Source organism: Macrosteles quadrilineatus, unplaced genomic scaffold (assembly GCF_028750875.1).
Source record: "Macrosteles quadrilineatus isolate MER2022 unplaced genomic scaffold, UCM_ALF_1.0 Scaffold_2__2_contigs__length_208266976, whole genome shotgun sequence".
NCBI classification, from domain to species: domain Eukaryota; kingdom Metazoa; phylum Arthropoda; class Insecta; order Hemiptera; family Cicadellidae; genus Macrosteles; species Macrosteles quadrilineatus.
Window position 1 is genome coordinate 75,633,296 of NW_026542595.1, and position 20,790 is coordinate 75,654,085.

General features: G+C 35.3%; 1 protein-coding gene across 1 annotated transcript in view; it reads left to right on the forward strand.

Moving 5' to 3' along the window:
- The window catches only part of LOC128984438 (vascular endothelial growth factor receptor 1-like), an 82,182-nt gene that overhangs the window by 37,698 nt on the left and 23,694 nt on the right, over positions 1 to 20,790 (forward strand). The window contains exons 9-18 of the mRNA XM_054403758.1: positions 983 to 1,128; positions 3,389 to 3,566; positions 6,748 to 6,871; positions 7,476 to 7,654; positions 8,047 to 8,207; positions 9,351 to 9,498; positions 13,992 to 14,144; positions 17,682 to 17,837; positions 19,307 to 19,428; positions 19,792 to 19,957. Coding sequence (XP_054259733.1) covers positions 983 to 1,128; positions 3,389 to 3,566; positions 6,748 to 6,871; positions 7,476 to 7,654; positions 8,047 to 8,207; positions 9,351 to 9,498; positions 13,992 to 14,144; positions 17,682 to 17,837; positions 19,307 to 19,428; positions 19,792 to 19,957 — 1,533 coding nt within the window. The remainder of the gene's footprint in view (positions 1 to 982; positions 1,129 to 3,388; positions 3,567 to 6,747; positions 6,872 to 7,475; positions 7,655 to 8,046; positions 8,208 to 9,350; positions 9,499 to 13,991; positions 14,145 to 17,681; positions 17,838 to 19,306; positions 19,429 to 19,791; positions 19,958 to 20,790) is intronic.

Genomic DNA, 20,790 nt, shown 5'->3' on the forward strand with positions numbered 1-20,790 from the left:
GGGAATTTCACACCCTCCATCTTCTACACTCCATTTATCAACAGTAAAATTCCTAAGTATTTATCAGATAACTTCCATTTCATTTCTGACATCAGCACCCGTTCCACTCGTAGAGGCTCTCTTCTTTTATCTACACCAATTCGGTCAACAGTTTTTAATAAATCTTTCTTAGTATCTGCAATTCGAATGTGGAATTTTCTTCCTGACCATATAAAATCCATAGAGAACCCATATAATTGAACCATTCAACTTAAGCACTGTTTCTTCAAACGTAGGGATGCAGTATTCGTCATCGATTAAATGAGGGTTGATTGATACCTTGATAACCTACACTGATGATTGAAGGTACCAAGAAATGCCTACATACATGTTCATATGTATGTACATAACGTTTATATATCTTGAAGAACGTGAGGCAGCAAAGTGCCTCTTTGTTCACTAGTTACACAAATATCACGTAACGCGTAATCCATTGGTGTTCAAGGTTTGGGGCAGAGATAAAATCTATGATTTTGAGCAGCAGGCATGAATGAGTCTCTGGTGCTGGTGTGGCGGGTTGTTGGCGGCTTGTGTAAATGGACTTTTTGGATTTAAATTTAATTTCAACATGTTTATAATATGGTACTTTAGATTATTTAATTTTATTTATTTATAAAGTGGATAGTTTTATTTATGTTTTAGAGGTTAAGTGGTAGAGAGGACTTGCTAGTCCTAACTTCGCCTCTTAAATAAAGACATTTTTCATTTCATATATTTGCAAACTAAGATATATATATAGGTATACATATATACAAATCTGAACGAATGGTGTTTTTGGCCTCTGGGGACATCAAAATGAAAAAGTAAATCGGTCCCGGGCCTAGGTCTTACCATGATACCTACGGTAAAAGCTACTTCCCTATAGGGAAATTCGGTAAAAATACTAATTTATGAAGCAGAGTGTGGTGTAATAGTGGTTAAGTAGTTGTGGTGTTTCTTACAGGCAATAAGAAGGCCTTAGAGCAGCCTGAGGTCAACATCAGTCCCACTGATGTGATGGAGGGAGACAATGTAACTCTCAAATGTAAGATCAACCACGACAGCAACGTTACCATCAGCTGGGCCTTCCCCCACATCTTTCTAGAAACTGTAAGTAAATTTGGATGATGCAATAGCAAGACTGGACTAGCGCGACGTTGCAACATCGCCTGTTCACTAATTTTTGACATTAATTAAAATATACGAAACAATATTTTCAAATCAGCTGGTATTATTAGATTTGGCAACAGCGCGCGGTCCTCATTGGCTACTTCGAAGTCATGTGGTAAATAAGTTCCTCCGTCAACTGCAGACTCTCGTGGACCGTACTGTAGTTTTGATTCTGCCACACAGCTTATTGGTAATACATAAGAGATCTTCATTTGAATAAATAACTAGTGGCTTAACTTATAGATATAGAAGTTCCTAAAAGGCTCAAATGTAAAACAAATTATTTTAATATTTGAACAAACTAAGAATTAAATTATCTACGTGTCAGGATAGACATCTCAGTAAACCATGTCTTTTAATTCTCTTTGTTAGCTTTAGTTGTTGTTAATTTGATTATCTTGTGGTTAGTGAGAATACAATTGCTTCCCTGATTGGAATCTTCTAAATTGTCTTCGTGAAACATTATATATTATTAGTCTTTGGTAAAAACCACTATATATATTTTTTTTTCTTGATTTATTTAATTTTTTATGTCCCACCTTCACATCCTAAGACGCTAGTTCTAGCCCGGAATTGTTTTACACATTACTTCAGGCTAGTCCTAGAGGGTCCATTATCAAATGGATAAAATCCATTGGTGATTGGCGGGCTATAAACCCGGGACCTCGGGCATCGAAGCCCCACATTCTACCTAAGATCTATCTAAGATCAGCTAGCTTTCCCACCAACCACTCGATTAGCACTCTGACCCAGTTATCTATTTATCTTTCTATCTATCTACCTATAATAGGCTATTATAATATTGAGGTGGTGTCTGTTTGTCTTTCTGTCTCACTGTCACGACTAAAATACTAAACCGATATAGCCAAAATTTAAGCACATGGATGGTCCACATACCTATAGGAATGTCTTAGGCCTATTTAGTTCTCCGAGTTCATTTCGGGCTACGCCCAGTGGACATCCAAAGTTTTGAGGTGAGGTTTTCAAACGTAAATATTGATTGGTATCCATGGGTATTTACTCAGGGGAGGTATAGAAGAGGCTACGAAGACAGCTGAGGGCTTCTTATTAGCTGAGGGAACGCCATTACCGTAACAAAACGGTCGATAGCCATCGGCTTCGGTGGTCTAATGGATAGCGTATCGGGCTGATATACTGCAGGTCTCAGGTTCGAATCCCGCCGGTAGCATTAACTTTTTGTTCAAGATTTTTTTATTTTCAGCAAGTTTGGTTGGTTTGGTTTGGTTATTACAGTTTAATTTTATTATTAAGTCATTATAAAATTTTAATTGAGCAATTTCTAGTTTTATTTTATAAACAGAATTATTTTTCCAATTACTATAAACTTTTGTTATATTATTTCTTTATCAGCAAGTTTGGTTAGTTCGGTTAGGTTATGATAGTTAAATTTTATAATTAAAAATTAATAAAATTTAATTTTAGGCATTTATAATTTTATTTTATGAACAGAACTATTTTTGCGATTAGTAAACCTTCATTGCCAAAGTGCTCTCTACTACAGCGCTGTTCACGGAGGAATTTTGAACTAAATGCCTCTTTTGTACCTCCCCTAAGTCAGACCCGTATCCATGGCATAGTGAGAATACTCAAAATGCTTATGTTTTGATTGACGATTGACTTTTAAATGTAAACAAGTAGAACTGTCAAATGTTTACTTCATAATTTCAAATAGCTTGTCCAAATAAATTAAATATAATGTTTTGCACAACTATATGGTAGGTTTGGTTATTTGGTCTGGATTGTGTCGATTATGGAACACTATGTAAGGTTCCATAACAGATGTTGTATCAACCTAGTCTGTCTCCGATTTTTGAAAGTGTAGTCTTATTGATATATTTTTACAGAAACTATAGTAAAACTACCAAAACTAAGGAATACATGTTTTGAACTTATTTGATATTTTGATATTTGACGCAAAGAATCGCCTTACATAATTAAATATAAAGATAAGTAATATTGAGCTTTTCCTCTATGATTCCTGGTAAGTGTGTTGTAACTCTTTCTTTATAGTAGATTCTAAAAACCGCATTATTCTCTTCTGTATTCTCATCTTGTAACAAAGCTCGGGCAGAGCGAGTAATACATTTTCATTTTATAAATAATGCTAAAACCTGAAAAATTAGTAATGTATTTTTGTGCCCTATTTGTTCCGTATTCGTTTATGTTATGTCCTCAACAGAGCAAAAGAATACATCAACATGAGTTAAAGAAAGTCGTTAATGACGACTTCAACTACTTCCGGGAATTGACTCTGACTAACGCGTCCAAGCAAGATGAAGGAGAATACACCTGCAAAGTTGCCGATGACGCAGGCAATCAAAACAGCAAGTCCGTCAAACTATCTGTCAATCCAGCAGGTAACGCAACTCCATATGCTGTGAACCTTGTTGTTTAAAACATCTAAATTAAGGTTTATTGAGTGTTGTAAATGATGGGCTGTTTGATTTTAATATGACTTGTGTATGATAAAAATAAATTATCAATTATCAATTCAATTATTGAGATGGGGTCACACCTAGGTGTGTATTTTAATCCAAATGTTAGTGAAGGATGAGTGTAGAATAGAGTGAGATGATATTTTTAGCTTTTTTACTGCCAAATAACTTTAGTCTTTATAAAAAACGTACTTTGAAGTTGTGAGTTAGAAATTGTTCAACTTGAAAACAATAGGAGTATAACTGTAAAATTTGAGCTTCAACTTGATGTATTGTCACGACCAAAGGAAAAAAACAAGTCTTCAATAATTCCAGAGTAACACTCAATACCACAGTCGACTTCCCTCCCACAGAAGTCAGAAAGCACAGTTGTATTGTGGTCTGAATCAAACCCCTATATTGTTTAAAAGTTGTTTGGTATTCCCAGTTTCAAGAATAATTAATAATGTAAGAAAATATTGTGGTTGTCCAGTTCTGAAAGATTGGGGATATGAAGCTTGGTGTACATTTACATCACCAGGAGCACAATTCATGTATGTACATTATTTTTCCTACAGTCACCCGACAAAGTTGGCTTCCTTGTACTGTTAATAGTACAGAAAGCTGCTAATTGCTGCATATTTATACTTTGTCGTACGGTTTATACTTTGGCGCACATCAGGATTCCAACGAAACAACACAAAACAGCGTGGTTCTATGCACGTAATCCGTGTACGCTTGGAAATAGGTTCGCAACAAATAAAGACAACTAGTGTCCCTGTTGCTCGAAATCGAGCAATTGCTAAGTATTACAGGCGTTATTTTAAAACAAATAACATTCATAATTTTTTATGACTTTAAAGATTTGACTCAAAGCTTATGGATTACTCAAGATGTACATAACAGATCGATATAATCAACATTTCTTGTAAATGTAAGTAAGCATTGTAAGTAAATGCTTGTAGCAAACTAACTGTTGGATTAGCAAACTTATTGACTGTTGACAGTTAACATATGTTCTTCTTCTCACTTTTAATTTCTGACAACAGCTGGAGTTTCATAACACTATTTGTTTCCCATGTTAATCTTATGGAGAAATACAAAACTTTAAAGGGCCCCAGGGCCTCACTCTCTAATTATTTCCCATAAAAGAAAGTTTCCTGCACAACTTCACGTAACGCTCTTTCCAATGAAACCAAGAACATGTCAATCGGTTCAGTAGTTTGGGAGGAGTAGTTGTCACAAAATACCTGCTTGCGTATTAAATAAATATAGAATAGATAATACTATGAGCAGCTGATTGACTATTATAACTACGATTTAACCTGTCATTTCCTGTTAATAGTTTATGTTCTCTTTTCGGTATTTCTGAACTTTCTGGACTTTTCTTTTAAACGTTTTTAAAACATTCCTATGATCTTAATAAACAAGAAAATACCTTTAAAGCATTTTTTTTAGGCACAGACACCACTGCAAATTAAACAAATATACGGAACTATTTTCTCAAGTCACGGAGCACATTGCTTGTCGAGGAAAAAATAGCGGAGTAATACGGACCGGGGACTACTTTCTCTAGGGCACCTATTTTTGTTGCCAGCTGAACCTAAAAACGTGTTGTATAGTGTTTGAAAGACTAATTATTTATAGGCTTTATAGTGACTGTAGGAAAAATATAATATGTAACACGAGTGCAAAAGGCCTTTGCTTCACTCGAGATCATTCTAAACGTAAATGTTGCTCTCGTGTGCAGCAAAGTGCCTCTTTGTTCACTAGTTACACAAATAACTACTTCAAATTAATTTACAATAATTCGTTTATCTACATTTGGTTGACGGACAGTGCCACAGCGCAAGAGCTCAGTGCGGGACCGTGTGCGCGGAACACGGATGTTCCTCCAACCAAATTTAAATATCGTTCTGGTATTCTGTCCAAAAGTATGCCGGATTGAGTCGATCCATCGATGCCGTGACATTACAGCCTTTAATCACCACAACGGCAGTCTTGGAATTATGTAAATTTATGAGTTGTGCTCCTCATGATGGAAATGTACACCAAGCGCATATCGACTATCTTCAAGAACCTGAAAACTATAAGATTTTCTTAAATATATTGTCCTTTAATAAATACTAGAGGTCGTCCAGTGGTCGAAACTCGACCAAAAATATGTAATATACAGACTTTTTTATTTTCACCCTACACTGTAAATAAAACATGTGATTGGAGTTTCTTCCATTTGTTTTGATTTTCTGTTTATATTTCGTCACCAGCATGGCAACCCATAAGATCCATGTTAATTTTTCAAAATTTTTAATTCATTTTTTGTGCTTATTTTTTAGCCTATTTTAATTTATAAAGGAATTCTGCACATCTGCAGGAAAATATCTTTCCAACAGTATGCCTAGATTTTCCCTGCGATGCACACGAGCTGAGAAAAAAGGTTTTGAAGAAACATGCTTGCGTATTAATATATAGATGTTACACTTGTTACAATACAAAAAGAGATTTTTTTATCACTGAAAATGTTTTCAATACATTAGGTGTCCAACAGGAATAATTCTGACACAATCTGAAGGCAAACAATTAAACTTTTCGTATTCCTGTCCTATGATCAGCATTAGAGATTCAAAAGCTTGATTGAAAGCTATTCACTAGATATGTCTGGTTTCACGGTCATGTTAACTACACCTTGCGCTCATATTCCGATGTCAGTGTTAATGTCAGCAGATACAGCGAATCAATAAGGGACTGTCCTCCTCGATATCTTAGCTTGTGTATGACAATGTTAATGTCTGTCTCAGCCAAGGGTTCATTAGAGAGAAAATTTGGAGGGATGGAACACCGTGGGGGTGTCCAGGAAAATGTGTAAATTTGTCTGCCCATAGAAGAGGTTTTGAAGCATCCGACTAACTAAGTTTCAAATGATTTAGAGGGTATATTGTGAGTTCCCAGAGTGTAGTTTGGTTGATACTGCAGTCCTGGAGTCTTTTTAGAATTTAAGACAGATGAGCACAGAGCATGTGATCTAGTTCTCCAGTAATAAATTATCTAAATAATTATAGCTTTGAATTTTCCCGGTACTCCGGTATTTAAGAAGATGTTATATTGCTCCTCTGCCTCCTCACAGGATTGATCCCAATAACTTTGGACATAAGAGGTTACACTAGTGGAGGCAACAAGACATTTAAGAATGTTAATGTAATCCAAATTTTGGTCGATATCATAGCTCGACCTCCAACAACTATTCAGTGGTACGTGGAATATATTACTTGTTTCCATCTTTTTCAAAATATAATTACAAACATGAAAACGTGTCAAGGTAAGTGTTAATTTCATATTAAGTAATAATAGAGCTATAAATATACATATAGACTATCACTCGTATGTTTCCTATCCTATCGTGACAAATGTTTATTTGTTAGTAATTTATCTGTTCACTGATGGCTGTCCCATAACTTGAGATTCACGTGTGTGTGAGTCACTTGGAAGGTAACATGTTTAATAATATTTTGAGTTTTTAACTATTTTTTTATGGGGTTCAACAACAGTACTCAGATTTTTCCGTAAATTACCATAAGCCATTTTTACTTGAAACAGTTTCCAGGTTTAAAGTTAACCTGTTCAGAAACCAATTGGTGTATTTTAATGATTGATATATATTCTTTAGTCTTCTTTAGTTATTAGTTATTAGTAGTAGTTTAGTTATTAGTTCTTTATTCTGTAGCACACATTGCACTATTCCAATTAAACTCTCTTTGAAAAGTGTAACAAAATTAAATAAAAAGTAGGTGTTTCACCCCCCCCCCTTCCCATGATACGGGATTACTTGAAATACCCTTTTAAAATCTTTTTAAGGTATGATCATAACAAGAGTCGTATCAGTGGAACAGTTGAAAACGTAGAAGTTAAAAACAACCCTTCATTAGCCAACCTGACCATACATCAACCGACAATAAACAATACTGGAACTTACTACTTGGAAGTGAACAACTCCGCTTCATCAAGGACTGTTGATTTCACCGTACTGATTGAAGGTAAATGTAATTCACTAAACTCATTTTCTTCTTCAAATCTTTTTAACTAACTAAATGTATAATAACGCTTACAAAAGGACAGTTTAAAGAACTCTGCTGGTTAACCTAGTATCTTCAGGTAAAACATTATTATGTTATATAATTATGGCCACTCATATAGAAGATGGTTTTTTAGACTTCTTGGGAGCTACTTTGGTTTCTAACAGTTTTCTTTTGAAGCCCAAACATCTTTTTGCTTTGGAATAAATTTCCACACAATTATTTCGAATGGCATTAAAGATGAAAAATATAAGTGGCAAACTGTTGTTACGTTTTAGTCTCTGTTACTTGAGAAATTGACGTGGGAGGAAAAAAATCCCCTTATGATAATGATCCAGTGATATTATTGACAGGGGCTCCTAGCTTGCATCACAACAAAGAAAAGTCTGTAGTGTTCTACATGGTCAACTCATCACTCACTATAGACTGGGACGTGCAGGCTCTGCCTAGTCCCAACATGTCTTGTAACTCCACATCCTGCCCAGATTACCCTTCCTGCAGCAACTCTACACAGGCAAGTCCCTTGGTTGAATGAAGATAAGTAAAATCACTTTATTTAATTATTCTTTGTCAATCAATGTTCTAGGGAAAATGCAAATACTGTAGTCCAAATGTGTCTTTGACTCTTGATATCCACTCAGTTAGGTAAGTCCCAATAAAACAGAGAAAAAAGTTTCCAGTTCCTTTAATAAGAAATATTTTTTCTAACAACGGCAATAATTTCCTGATTAATATATTTTTATGAGGGTAGTTTTTTAGTAAGGGCAGTTTTTTCGTACAGCTTCGTAGTTCGCGTGTATCGTAATGAAGCTCCTCTCCGCTTACTGGCAACATTTGTGAACAGAAGACACCATTTGCAGCTCTGTAACTGAGGTGTAAAATCCGCTGTGTATTTTTGAAATGATTAAATAAAATTATCTCCCTTTGTGATTTACTGTGATAAGTTTGGGTACCCAACAAAAACACAATTCCTTCCAAAATGAACATTTCACAGCTATTTATAAACTCCCTTGCCCATATCCTCACTTCACTCTCACTCATTGCATTAGGGCCAGAAACGTCAGTCATCTGGCGAAGAATGTCGACACGGAATATGTTTCTTGAAATAAAATTTGTATCAGTGACCTCATCTTGCACGCGGCAGGAGATTCATAATAAAAAAATGATAAACACACTGTGAATTGAACACTTGAGCTAGAGAGCTGCAAATGTTGTCATTCTTTTCACAAATGATGCCAGTAAGCGACGAGAACCTTGTTGCGGCTTAAACGACGAATTTTGAAATACAAACAAACTGCCCTTACTTAAAAAACGGCCCTCGTATACAAAAACAATATCTTTAAGTCACCCACAGTAACTGAAATAGTTTTACAGTAAATGCATTAGATCCATGTTTTTCTGAAATTCCAATAGAGCGTAAAGTAAAACACTTAATTTTCACATACTCTTTTTCTCATAACTATTAACTATGTTGTTTTAACAGTTAGACAAAATATTAGCTGAGGAATATTACTGTACATATCTCATTTTGTTTATGCCGGGTTAACATCATTATATCCTATTCAAATTATTGTTGCATAAATCACACTTTAACAGCAACCGACAATAATACTTTCTCTAAGCTTTTTGACAACACTCACAGCATTTTTGCTTCCAGGAAAATCAAATACGACTGCAAGAAACTGATATCCGTACTTTGTTCAAGTACAGGATGGATATACTAGGAGATGATCCAGTTAGTCTGGAGTGTAAGGCTTGTAACAGTCTGGGATGTGCAAGTAAAGTAATGGAGATACTTGTTACAGGTAAACTTAACACCTGCTACTTGTAGTGTATACAATATTCCCATAGCTCCTATTTTGGCGCATTATGACCCAAATTTACCCTTGAGGTTAGCTACTGATAGTTCTGCCTACGGGGTCGGAAGTGTGTTAAGTCAAATGCAATCAGATGGATCTGAAAAACCTATTTGTTTTGCGTCAAGGACATTGTCTAAAGCCGAATCAAACTACTCTGTAATAGACAAAGAAGCTTTAGCTATTGTGTTTGCTGTTAAAAGATTTAATCAGTATTTGTTTGGTACAAAATTCACACTAGTAACAGACCACAAACCATTGTTGTCAATTTTTGGCCCTAAAAAGGGACTTCCGGCTTTTGCCGCTAGCAGATTACAGAGGTATGCTTTATTTTTAGCCAGCTATGATTTTGACATACAATATGTTTCCTCTCAGGGAAATGCTTCTGCAGATTGTTTATCTCGCTTACCTTTGCAAGCCAAACATGTTAACGATCAGTATGAGGAAAATCCTTATGTAGGAACCTATTTGCAATTTTTAGCGGAGGGAGATATTCCAATTAGTTTTGTTGATATTAAGAGGGAAACACAAAAAGACACCGAGTTAAGTAAGGTATTTGGCTATGTCTTGTACGGCTGGCCTAATGAGGTAAACGAAGAATTACGACCTTATTTCATAAGGCGGAGCGAACTAACTATTGAGCATGGCATATTAATGTGGGGTTATCGGGTTGTCATTCCAAAAATGTATAAAAGGGGACTGTTACAAGAATTACATTGTGGACATTTAGGGATAGTCAAAATGAAGGCTCTAGCCCGTTCTTATCTATGGTGGCCTTCAATAGATAAAGACATAGAAGAACTTGCCAATAGTTGCTCGCAATGTCTCATGGAACGTCAAAGCCCGTCAAGGTCATATTTACATGTATGGGAATACCCAAAGTCAGCGTGGCAACGATTACACATAGATTTTTTAGGCCCTATTAATTCAAAGTTGTATATGGTTGTAGTTGATGCTTATAGTAAATGGATAGAAGTAGAGGAGGTCAGTTCCACATCTGCCAAAGTAGTCATAAATAAATTGAGACCTATGTTTGCAAGGTTTGGAATTCCGGAACAGTGTGTCACAGACAATGGCCCTCCTTTTACATCCTGTGAATTTAGCAAGTTTCTTAAAGCTAATGGGGTTAGGCATACGCTGACACCACCTTACTTTCCCGCTAGTAATGGCCAGGCGGAAAATGCTGTAAAAACAGTAAAGAAAAGAATAAGAGGGGCTTTGTTTTCAAATCAAAATCCAGACTTAGCTTTAAGTAGATTTTTGTTGGCATATCGAAATGCAGTACATAATACAACCAATGAAACTCCAGCCAAACTAATGTTCGGTAGAGTATTGCGAACTACATTAGATTTGATACGTCCTTCTGTTAGTAAAACGGTTTTGTCAAACCAAAACAAACAAATTGTAAACAAAGGGGGAAGTCAAACTAGAGAACTGTCAATAGGACAGCCTGTTTTAGTTCGTGATTACAGGGGAAGAAATAAATGGACACAAGGTGTAGTGATTAAAATGTTAAGTCCTGTATCTTATTTAGTAAAATTAGACTCAGGTATTGTATGGAAGCGCCATATTGACCAGCTGGTCGGGTTAAACACTAAGGTAAATTTGAATGATCAACAGAATGACATTACTAGAGAGGTAGTGTTGCCTCCAGCTGAACACATGTTTGACCAGGATGTTGGTAACAATGCTCAGTCAGCTGGTCGGGCTTCACCCATGAGACCGGAAATGCCGAGTACACCTCGTACTCCAGGACGTAGTAAACGTAGTAGTACGCGCTCATCGCTTACTCCACCGGACGTGACCTTTACATCACCTGTACGATCAGCTGATCGACCCAAACAAGCATCGCCATTGAGGCGATCTGCCAGAGAAATAAAACCTCCTGAAAGGTTGAATTTGTAAATATTTATTTCTGTGTTTTGTTTCCAATTTTATCAAGGTTGTTTTGTTTTAATGTTTATTGTTTTGTATTATTTGATTGAATCATACAATATTGTTTTATGAAAAAGTGTTTTTTGTTTTAGGTTATTTAATGATTATTATTTAATTGGTTTGATGTGTTGATAAATATTGCGTATTTTAAGAAAAAAATATTTTAAACTTAAAGGGGAGGAAATGTAGTGTATACAATAATAATGTACCATAATGTTGCCATTTTTACGATATTTAGATTTCTGTTATAAAGAGTTGGCAATATGTTTTGCATTTGTGTCCTGACTGCGATCAGGCGACTGTGACGTCATATCGTAGTCAGGACACAAATGCAAAACATATTGCCAACTCTTTATAACAGAAATCTAAATATCGTAAAAATGGCAACATTATGGTACATTATTATTGTATACACTACACTACTATAAAAGTCAACAAACGGAAAAATATTCCAGCAATAGCTTTGTAAAACTTGGTAAAATCTAATTAGCTTAAGACTTTAATTAATTACTTCTTCACCATGTTTTTAGCAGTTTTGCAATAGTATATTTCATACCTAGAGCCGAAAACGAGGTTTAGTTTTAAGTTTGAGACGAAGTTGTAATAATAATAAATAGTTGTTAGGCAGCGGCGACAACGTAACAAACAATTCTCTTGCAATGCTATGGATACTGATTGTGTATTTAATATGCATTCATGTTTTAAGAAGGTAAGTGGGCAGATGATTTTGCAGCCCTAATGATGTAAAAATTATGTAAAAAAAAGAAGAAGGCATGTCCATTGATGTACCTGATGATGTAGCTGTAGAAAGAAAACAGTATGCGTTTTATGTGATTACTGTATAATGATTTATCACTACCCAATTGGTTCAATGTGTTTTACAAAATTTGTACCATAGTGCCTTTGAAATTTGTACTAATAAAACTTGTTCCTTTATTCAGGTTTGTACCTTTACTGAAATTATCTAAGTTAATCTACCTATTGAATTAAACTAGGCCTAAATTAAATATACAAAAGACAAAAATGACTAATCTGAAGGGTTTTACAAAACAAATTTATTTAATAATAGACTTACTTAAACACACTGTGAATTGTACACGTGAGCTAGAGAGCTTAACAAGCTCTCTAACATTGATATTAGAAACCCAATAAAATAAATTATTGGTAATTAAAATGTACCCTAATTGAGTTAGGGTGTAAACTCCTCAGAATAAAATAAAAACTGAGACACAACGGCAACGGCAACAGCAGACAGGCAACAGCTAAATAAAAATGAGTTCAGTTATATAAACATACAGTGGCGGACCCAGGATTTAATTTCGGGGGGGGGGGGGGGGCACCGGGGGGTCTGGGGGAATCCAGAAAAAGGGGGAATTAAAAAAAGTGGTATGTTGAACTCCATCAGTAAAAAAATAGAACAATGAGTTTTTAAGTTTAAATTACTTACATAAATCTTCTCAGGGAGGGGAACTCGGCTGACTCAAAAGATCTTTAATTATTTTAATTTACTTAGATATTTAATAATATATGCCAATGATTACAAGAAATAGGAATAATTAATTTATATTGCACTAAGGCTTGGATGGGTAAAGTAAATCGTCCAACAATTAATTGAATAGGCAATTAACAAAGGTTGAATTTAGTTCAAATTGTTTTTCTAATTTGAATATTCTTGATGGTATAGAGAGATATAGTTTTTTTTATTTGTAATTAAGTTTGATTGGATTGAAAATAAAATATGTCTTGGTTAAGAAATTTCTTGAAGTAGGATATAAGCCTAATAGTCACAAAATGGAGAGTTCTCACCAGGTTGGTTCTTCAGTTAGTAACAGTGTCAAATTAATACAAATCTTGATGTGGCAGTACAAATTTAAAATAGAAAAATAAAATATATATAAAGGCTAACCCTTCTGTTGTTAGTGTTAAATAATTTTCATCACTTTGACTTTATTTAAATGTTAGGGATTATACCCTCACTGAATTTAAAATGCTGAAGCTGCCATGTCCAAATAGAGAAGAAGGAATTTTTTGATTCCATACAAGATGTTCAAAGTTAATTGTTGAAGCCAACTGTCTTCTTTCTTCATTACTTGCACATGCACTACCGTAATAATCAGGCTTTTGGATTAATGTTGGGGTTTTAGAATTAATTTTTACTATATTAATAATTTTGGATGAAAGTTTTATTGCAACTATGGACTTAATTACAGGTTACAGGGTTTATTAACAATAATATTTGTTGAATATATACAATATATTTTAAAATGTGATGATGGTTTCTGAGGGGTGATTAAAGGATAATATAATTTAAATTTACTATAAATTTTCTGACAATTTATTTAAATAGGCTATATGGCGAATGGCGAATTTTGGTACAATAAAAGAAGTAGAATTATAATCACAATGAATGAATGAATTGAATAGGCTATAAATGACATGTAACATTGCAAGGTGAACAATAGTGTCACATTGTGTTGTATTTGTTACCATACTGTATATGTTGACAGATGAAGATGTAGAAGACGGCATGTCCATTGATGTACCTGATGAGGTAGCTGTGGGTGACAGGGTCGTTTTGAGATGTAGTGCTTCCAAATACATTTACACTACATACCCTGATTGGAGATTCAAGGAGAATGATGTAGTTTCTGCCATTATAGGTTTCTGATCTGTTTTTCTAGTAGTTAGGAGTTTAAAAGTTAAGCAAAAGTATTTAAACCTCTTAAAACAGGATGTTGTTTAATTCATTAGATTTTGTAGGTGATTGAACACGTGAAATAAATTAAAGTATCCTGTTAAAGGGATATTTGAATGAGATTGTCTAGTTAGGAATCTATTAGTCTCCTTACACAACACCACAGGATTGAAAATATTTTTTTGGTAATATTTTAAAGTTTTTACTTGTAGTAGGTAGCAGGAGACTGAGCATTACTCGGATTAAATTAAAAAATAAAAATAACCTGTATAAGTTGTTTTTATTAACTGCAGCTACAAAAAGGTATTGGTGATAACATAGGCCCTTTCAAGGGCTGTAGGGCGGAAATAGATTTTTTTTCCAGCCTTTTTGTGACCAATCGATTTAGGTGATTATGCTATATAAGCATGGATTTAATCCTGGATTTAATAACTGTTACTATACGGAAATTAACATAAAATTTATGTTAGGCTGTAGTGAAGTCACAATTTCACCTGGTTAATATAATATAACTGAAACATATGCCGGGCGAAGCTGACGGGTAACAGCTAAATAAAAATTAGTTCAGTTATATAAACTTACAGTGGCGGACCCAGGATTTTATTTCGTGAGGGGGGGGGGGGGCACCGGGGGCCTGGGGGGGGGAATCCAGAAAAAGGTGGATTTAAAAAAAATGTGGAATTTTAAAGCCTAAAACTTATTTTTATACACAGTTGACCTCTAAAATATCCTCAAGCTAATAGTATTTATTGTGCTAATAAAATATAAAATATTTGGGGGGGATATATCCCTCCCATCCCCACCTGGGACTGCCACTGTAAACATAAATGGGTAGCTCAGTGGCAGCAAGTAATCAAAGGCCAGGCGCACACAGGCGATTTTGAGTCGCGCAACAGTTGCCCGACTAAAATGTTCAACATTGTTTTAAATTGGAGTGCGCACACGAAGGAAACAGTCTGGGGACAGTCGCGCAACTGTTGCAACCGATGTTCCCGGACCCAATTTGCCAGCGACTGCTCTGCGACTGAATTGTTGCGGGACTGTCGCTCCAGGTTTGGTATCCATTGAAACAAGTGTAGATGCGCACACATGCAACTAAATAGTTGCTGTGTCGCTCAGTCTCACCCCAGGAATTCAACTACTCGTGGCCAGAACTGTCACTAGTGTTTGCTCTCTTGTTGTGTGAAGATTTTAGAAAATTGCAAGTATGAGTGTGCGTGGTGAGGATGTCGAACAATTAGTTGATGAAGTTGAGAAGAGGCCGACTATATTTAAAGTCATTGACTCTGTCCTTTCACAAGTCGCTCACTATATATATGGGATGAACCCAGTATCTTCTCTTTTTCTTTCGCGCGCGAAACTTCAGCAACAAAGCACATACTACGGCTGTATCATTGAAATCCATTCGGAACACTGTAACGAATGTATTTCCAACACGTCTCAAGACTAGATCCGCGACTAAAAAGTTGCCTGTGTGCGCACTCCAGCTCAACTGTCGCTAGACTTCAGAGTCTCCGAGAGAGTTGCGCAACAGTCCCCCGATAGTCGGGCAACTGTTGCGCAACTCAAAATCGCCTGTGTGCGCCTGGCCAAAAGGTCGCCAGTTCAATCTTGAGAAAATAAGTGTGTAGCTTGTTGATGGTTTGAAACTGGAAGCTGTCCTCTTTTAATAAATGGTCCTGACCAATGAAACAACTGGTCTTAGTCAGTACTGTAACAAAGAAAGCTTCACAAGGCATCACACTCCACTCTACACTCATCTTTCACTCATATGTGGGCTAAAAATATGCACATATAGTGTGGCGTCCCCATCTCAAAACAATATACACAAAATAAAAGTAATATAACTTTTTACTTCGCTTTGGTATAGCAACATTTTTAACAGTACACACGTTTTCTACAGACAGGTAGTTTAAGGTGTTTGGTAGTTAACCTTTTTTGTAACCTGTATATATACAGTAAAATATAACTTACTGTATATATAATACTGTTATAGTTCGAGGAATTATAAAATGTTATAAAATAAATTATAATTCAAAAAATTCTGGATACTTTAATACTTAATACTTTACTTTAATACTTTCTTATTAAATGGCGACCATACAAAGTAGGTATTTTAAGCCAAGTATGAATGGAGATGAGTGTAGGATGAGTGAATTATAGCTTTTGGTGGTGCTTACAAAACTATCTTGCAACCTGTTTTTGTTGTACAGAAAACAATACTTAAAGTTGCTTTTAAAAAACACTTTAGATATTCAACTGACGACCTTTTTGTAGAAACGGGAGTTTTGACAGTCAGACAGTTATTTTTAAAATTTATTTTAGTTCACATGTACAAAAACTTTGATAATATTTTTATAAAAATTACTCATCCCCACAATACGCGCTTTTCTCGAAATGTTGGTATAAATGTTCCACAAACTTTAAAATCATTTTCACATACGAATTGCTTTCACTTAACCCAAATTATTTATCGTAACATGTGTAACAGATATCAAAATGTCAACATTTTAAATTCACCCTCTCTCTCTCTATTTAAGAAGCATGTAGTAGCGTGGCTTGTAGGATTGAGTGCAGAGGACACCGAGGCCGTTATCGCGTTGGGCGGACCTGACCGTTGACCCTACACAATCACTGATACAACACCTTCACTGACTGACCAACACACCACACTCCACCTCTCCTCTCCAATCTTCACCAGATTTTTATAAATTTTCTCAGTTTTGTACAAAGAGTTTTTTATCGTCAATTTAATTCACAGAAGAAAACTAAACATTCAGTTTCAAGCAAGAAAATTTTTTTAAAATTTAGAATTATACGAATTATTTTTTGTTTTCCTATACATTTTTCTACCTCCCATCTAAATTAACCTTTTTCGCAACTCGAGTCTACGCACAGGCCCTGCCTATGTAGACTTTTTCCTTTGTTATAGAAGGTATTTTTTTTTGCACATTTTTCGTTTTATTTCTACAGAATATAATTTTTCTTTTGTTATCCAGTTAGTAATGTTTGCTGTATTATATTTAAGTAAAAAAAAATACAATGTAATTATATGTATATAATTTATGGGAAATAAAATATTATTTCATTTCATTTCATTTCATTTCCACTGAAATTTCATTTCATTTCATTTCAGTGGCACGATCTTGTAGTTTGTTAGTGACTTAAGGCCGACATTCGTTAGACACAGCTGTTAATTAATAGCCCATACAGCTAATGGCAACTAAAGGACCTACAGTTTATAGAGGAATCCGAACCACATTTTTGCCTTGGTATATACAAATTGGTCTAATTATCAGGATAGTACTGCGGATGATCGTAGTACTCACTCGTGCGTATTTGAGATCATATTTTGAGATCATTATTATATCAACAGTATCCGTATGTATCTGAATTACAGGTTGTATTTGAGACTTACCACTTAACTTAACTTACTTTACTTAACTTGAGATTGTCATTATGGTGAAATTAATATGTATTAACTCATGATTTATATTCTTAGACACACAAATAACAGAAGAAACAAAATATTCATATGTAAACAAGATACTCATACCTGAAGCGAGTAAAAATCACTCTGGGGAGTACATATGCTCTGCTATGTTACTTAATGAAAGAAACCAGACTCGTGAAACCAAAACTGCTTTAGATGTTAGAGGTAAGGCTTAAGTTTTCTTACTTTTAAGTGACACAGTTTTAGCAAGAAAGTTCAAGTTAGCTATATGATTTAATAATCACAATGAATTTTGGCCAACATTTAGCTGAAACTTTTATATTTACTAGCTCTATTATGATTGCTAATACAGTAGACTCCCTCTTATCCGGACTCCTCGGGACCGAGGCCAGTCCGGATAACGGGTTTTACGGTTAAACCGATGTCCCCAAAAACTCTTTAAAACGGACTGTTTACTGTGATATTCAACTTTAAAAAATTTATGAGAGCATTGTATTTAGACACGTGATCACTGGTCTCAAACATTTCCCGGAGAACAGTCGTTTCAGTACTGCCCACTTCCTGCCGATCTAGTCCGGTTAAACCAGTGTGCTGATAAAAATTGTCCGGTTAAAGAGATGTCATTTCCGCCGAGTGTAGTCCGGTTAAACCGATGTCCGGTTAAAAGGTGTCCGGATAAGAGGGAGTCTACTGTACTTTAATCAAATATGAGTTTCTTTATGAAACAAAAATAAATAACCCACTTCGATCTGTAAAAGTCGAGCCTACAGTAACTTCTGTTTCCTAAAATAAAGTACACACCTGAAATAACACAATTTTTGCCATGAGAAAAAAGTTGTAATACAGTTTTTAAATTTGAATCCAGTTATTTTGTAAAGAAATTATGAGAAACAAAATTTCGCGATAACTCAAGCAAGCAAAAATGATCCGATTTTGTAAAAATTTTGTACAAACGTATTTAAACCTACGTTTATTTAAACGAGTTTGCGAACCAGCATAATCGGGGTTTATGGGGTAAAAATGGGGTTTTCCCATTTTTGACCCTATAATAAAAACAATAGATTTTGAAATTCCTTTCTAAAACATTTTGTAGACTTTCAAAAAAGAAAATGATTTAGTATATTGATTGTTGTATTGTTGTACTGTTGTATCCCTAACGGTCACAGAGAAAATCTAAAAAAAGTTTAATTTAAAATTCCTGTTATTCCTATGGAGAAAATTAAATTTATTGTATAGTTTACTTGTTTATGGATATATTATGTTGATAAAATTTGGCAAGTTTATTTATTTCATCCTATACTATTGACATATGGTAAAAAAATACGTTTTACCTTCCGTAAACCTAAGCACTCGTTAAACGTAATGTTATTTAAATTGGGAAAACATATGTCTTATTTGTGGAAATATTTTAGTAAAAATGTAATCAGACAAGTTGAAATCCGCTTATTCTGCAGGTTTGCTGCGGCGGGGGTGTTTTAACATTTCCATGTAAATTCTGGTGTAATGGTGGATTGAGGCTTTAAAATACTGTATATCTACTAAATAACAATACAAATTTATAGTAAATACTGATGGAAAACTAAATTACTGTATTTATAAATTTGACAAAATAAAAATATTTTGCATTGTGTAATTTAGGCTTCAAAATATACAAAAATTATTATTATTTGCAGACTTGGAGAAGCCTTTGATCATTAAGGATGTGACCAAATTGATCGTCCCCATAGGCCAATTTTTGGTGGAACTACTTTGCATTGCCCAAGGATTCCCTACTCCCATCATTTCCTGGTACAAGGTAAGCTTTTCTCAGCTCTGTTGCTAACATCGTACTAAGAAGGTGCATTTAAAAAAGGGTTACCAAAATATCAAACAGTTCATAACATATCTCTGAAACCCCTGCCACATCAATCCTGCAGGCAAGCGAATTAGTTGATAATCAAGTTTTTCTTAGTTAGCTTAAATGAACCAAAATAATTCCTTTACCTATCTCGTCATACAGGACTCGTATGTTTAATTTTTAATAGGTTGTAATAATCATTTAGTTAAAGGGAGATACGAAAATGGTTATGCAGGTGACTGCTACACTGTTAAGATATTGGACAAAAGCTCATACCAGTTGTGTTGGAATAACATGTGAGTTTTCTTCTTGTATTTACAGAATGACGAGACGATTACGAAGGAGACACATGAGAACATTAGATTGCTGGATAATAACTGGAGGCTAGTGATCGAAAGTGTAGGTTTGGAAGACTACGGAAGTTACAGGTGTGAAGCCACTAACAAAGGAGGAACAGACGAATTGATAATAAACATTGAGAACTCAGGTAAAATTGTTTATAGACGAGCCTATTCAAACAATAGCTTGGTAGCTGAGTAGATACTTAGACAGGTGTTGGATCCGTACGTGTAACTAAGGTCATTAATAGAGGAGAATATTCCAGTGACCCCTACCCACCCGGTCAGGGGATAAGTAATTCTGCTCATTGATAGAGGAGAAAGTTCCAGTGACCTCTCCCCACCTGGTCAGGGGATAAGTAATTATGCTCATTGATAGAGGAGAAAGTTCCAGTTACCTCTCCCCACCCGGTTAGGGGATAAGTAATTATGCTCATTGATAGAGGAGAAAGATCCAGTGACCTCTCCCCACCCGGTTAGGGGATAAGTAATTATGCTCATTGATAGAGGAGAAAGTTCCAGTGACCCCTACCCACCCGGTCAGGGGATAAGTAATTATGCTCATTGATAGAGGAGAAAGTTCCAGTGACATCTCCCCACCCGGTCAGGGAATAAGTAATTATGCTCATTGATAGAGGAGAAAGTTCCAGTGACCTCTCCCCACCCGGTTAGGGGATAAGTAATTATGCTCATTGATAGAGGAGAAAGTTCCAGTGACCCCTACCCACCCGGTCAGGGGATAAGTAATTATGGTCATTGATAGAGGAGAAAGTTCCAGTGACCCCTACCCACCCGGTCAGGGGATAAGTAATAATGCTCATTGATAGAGGAGAAAGTTCCAGTGACCTCTCCCCACCCAATCAGGGGATAAGTAATTATGCTCATTGATAGAGGAGAAAGTTCCAGTGACCCCTACCCACCCGGTTAGGGGATAAGTAATTATGCTCATTGATAGAGGAGAAAGTTCCAGTGACCCCTACCC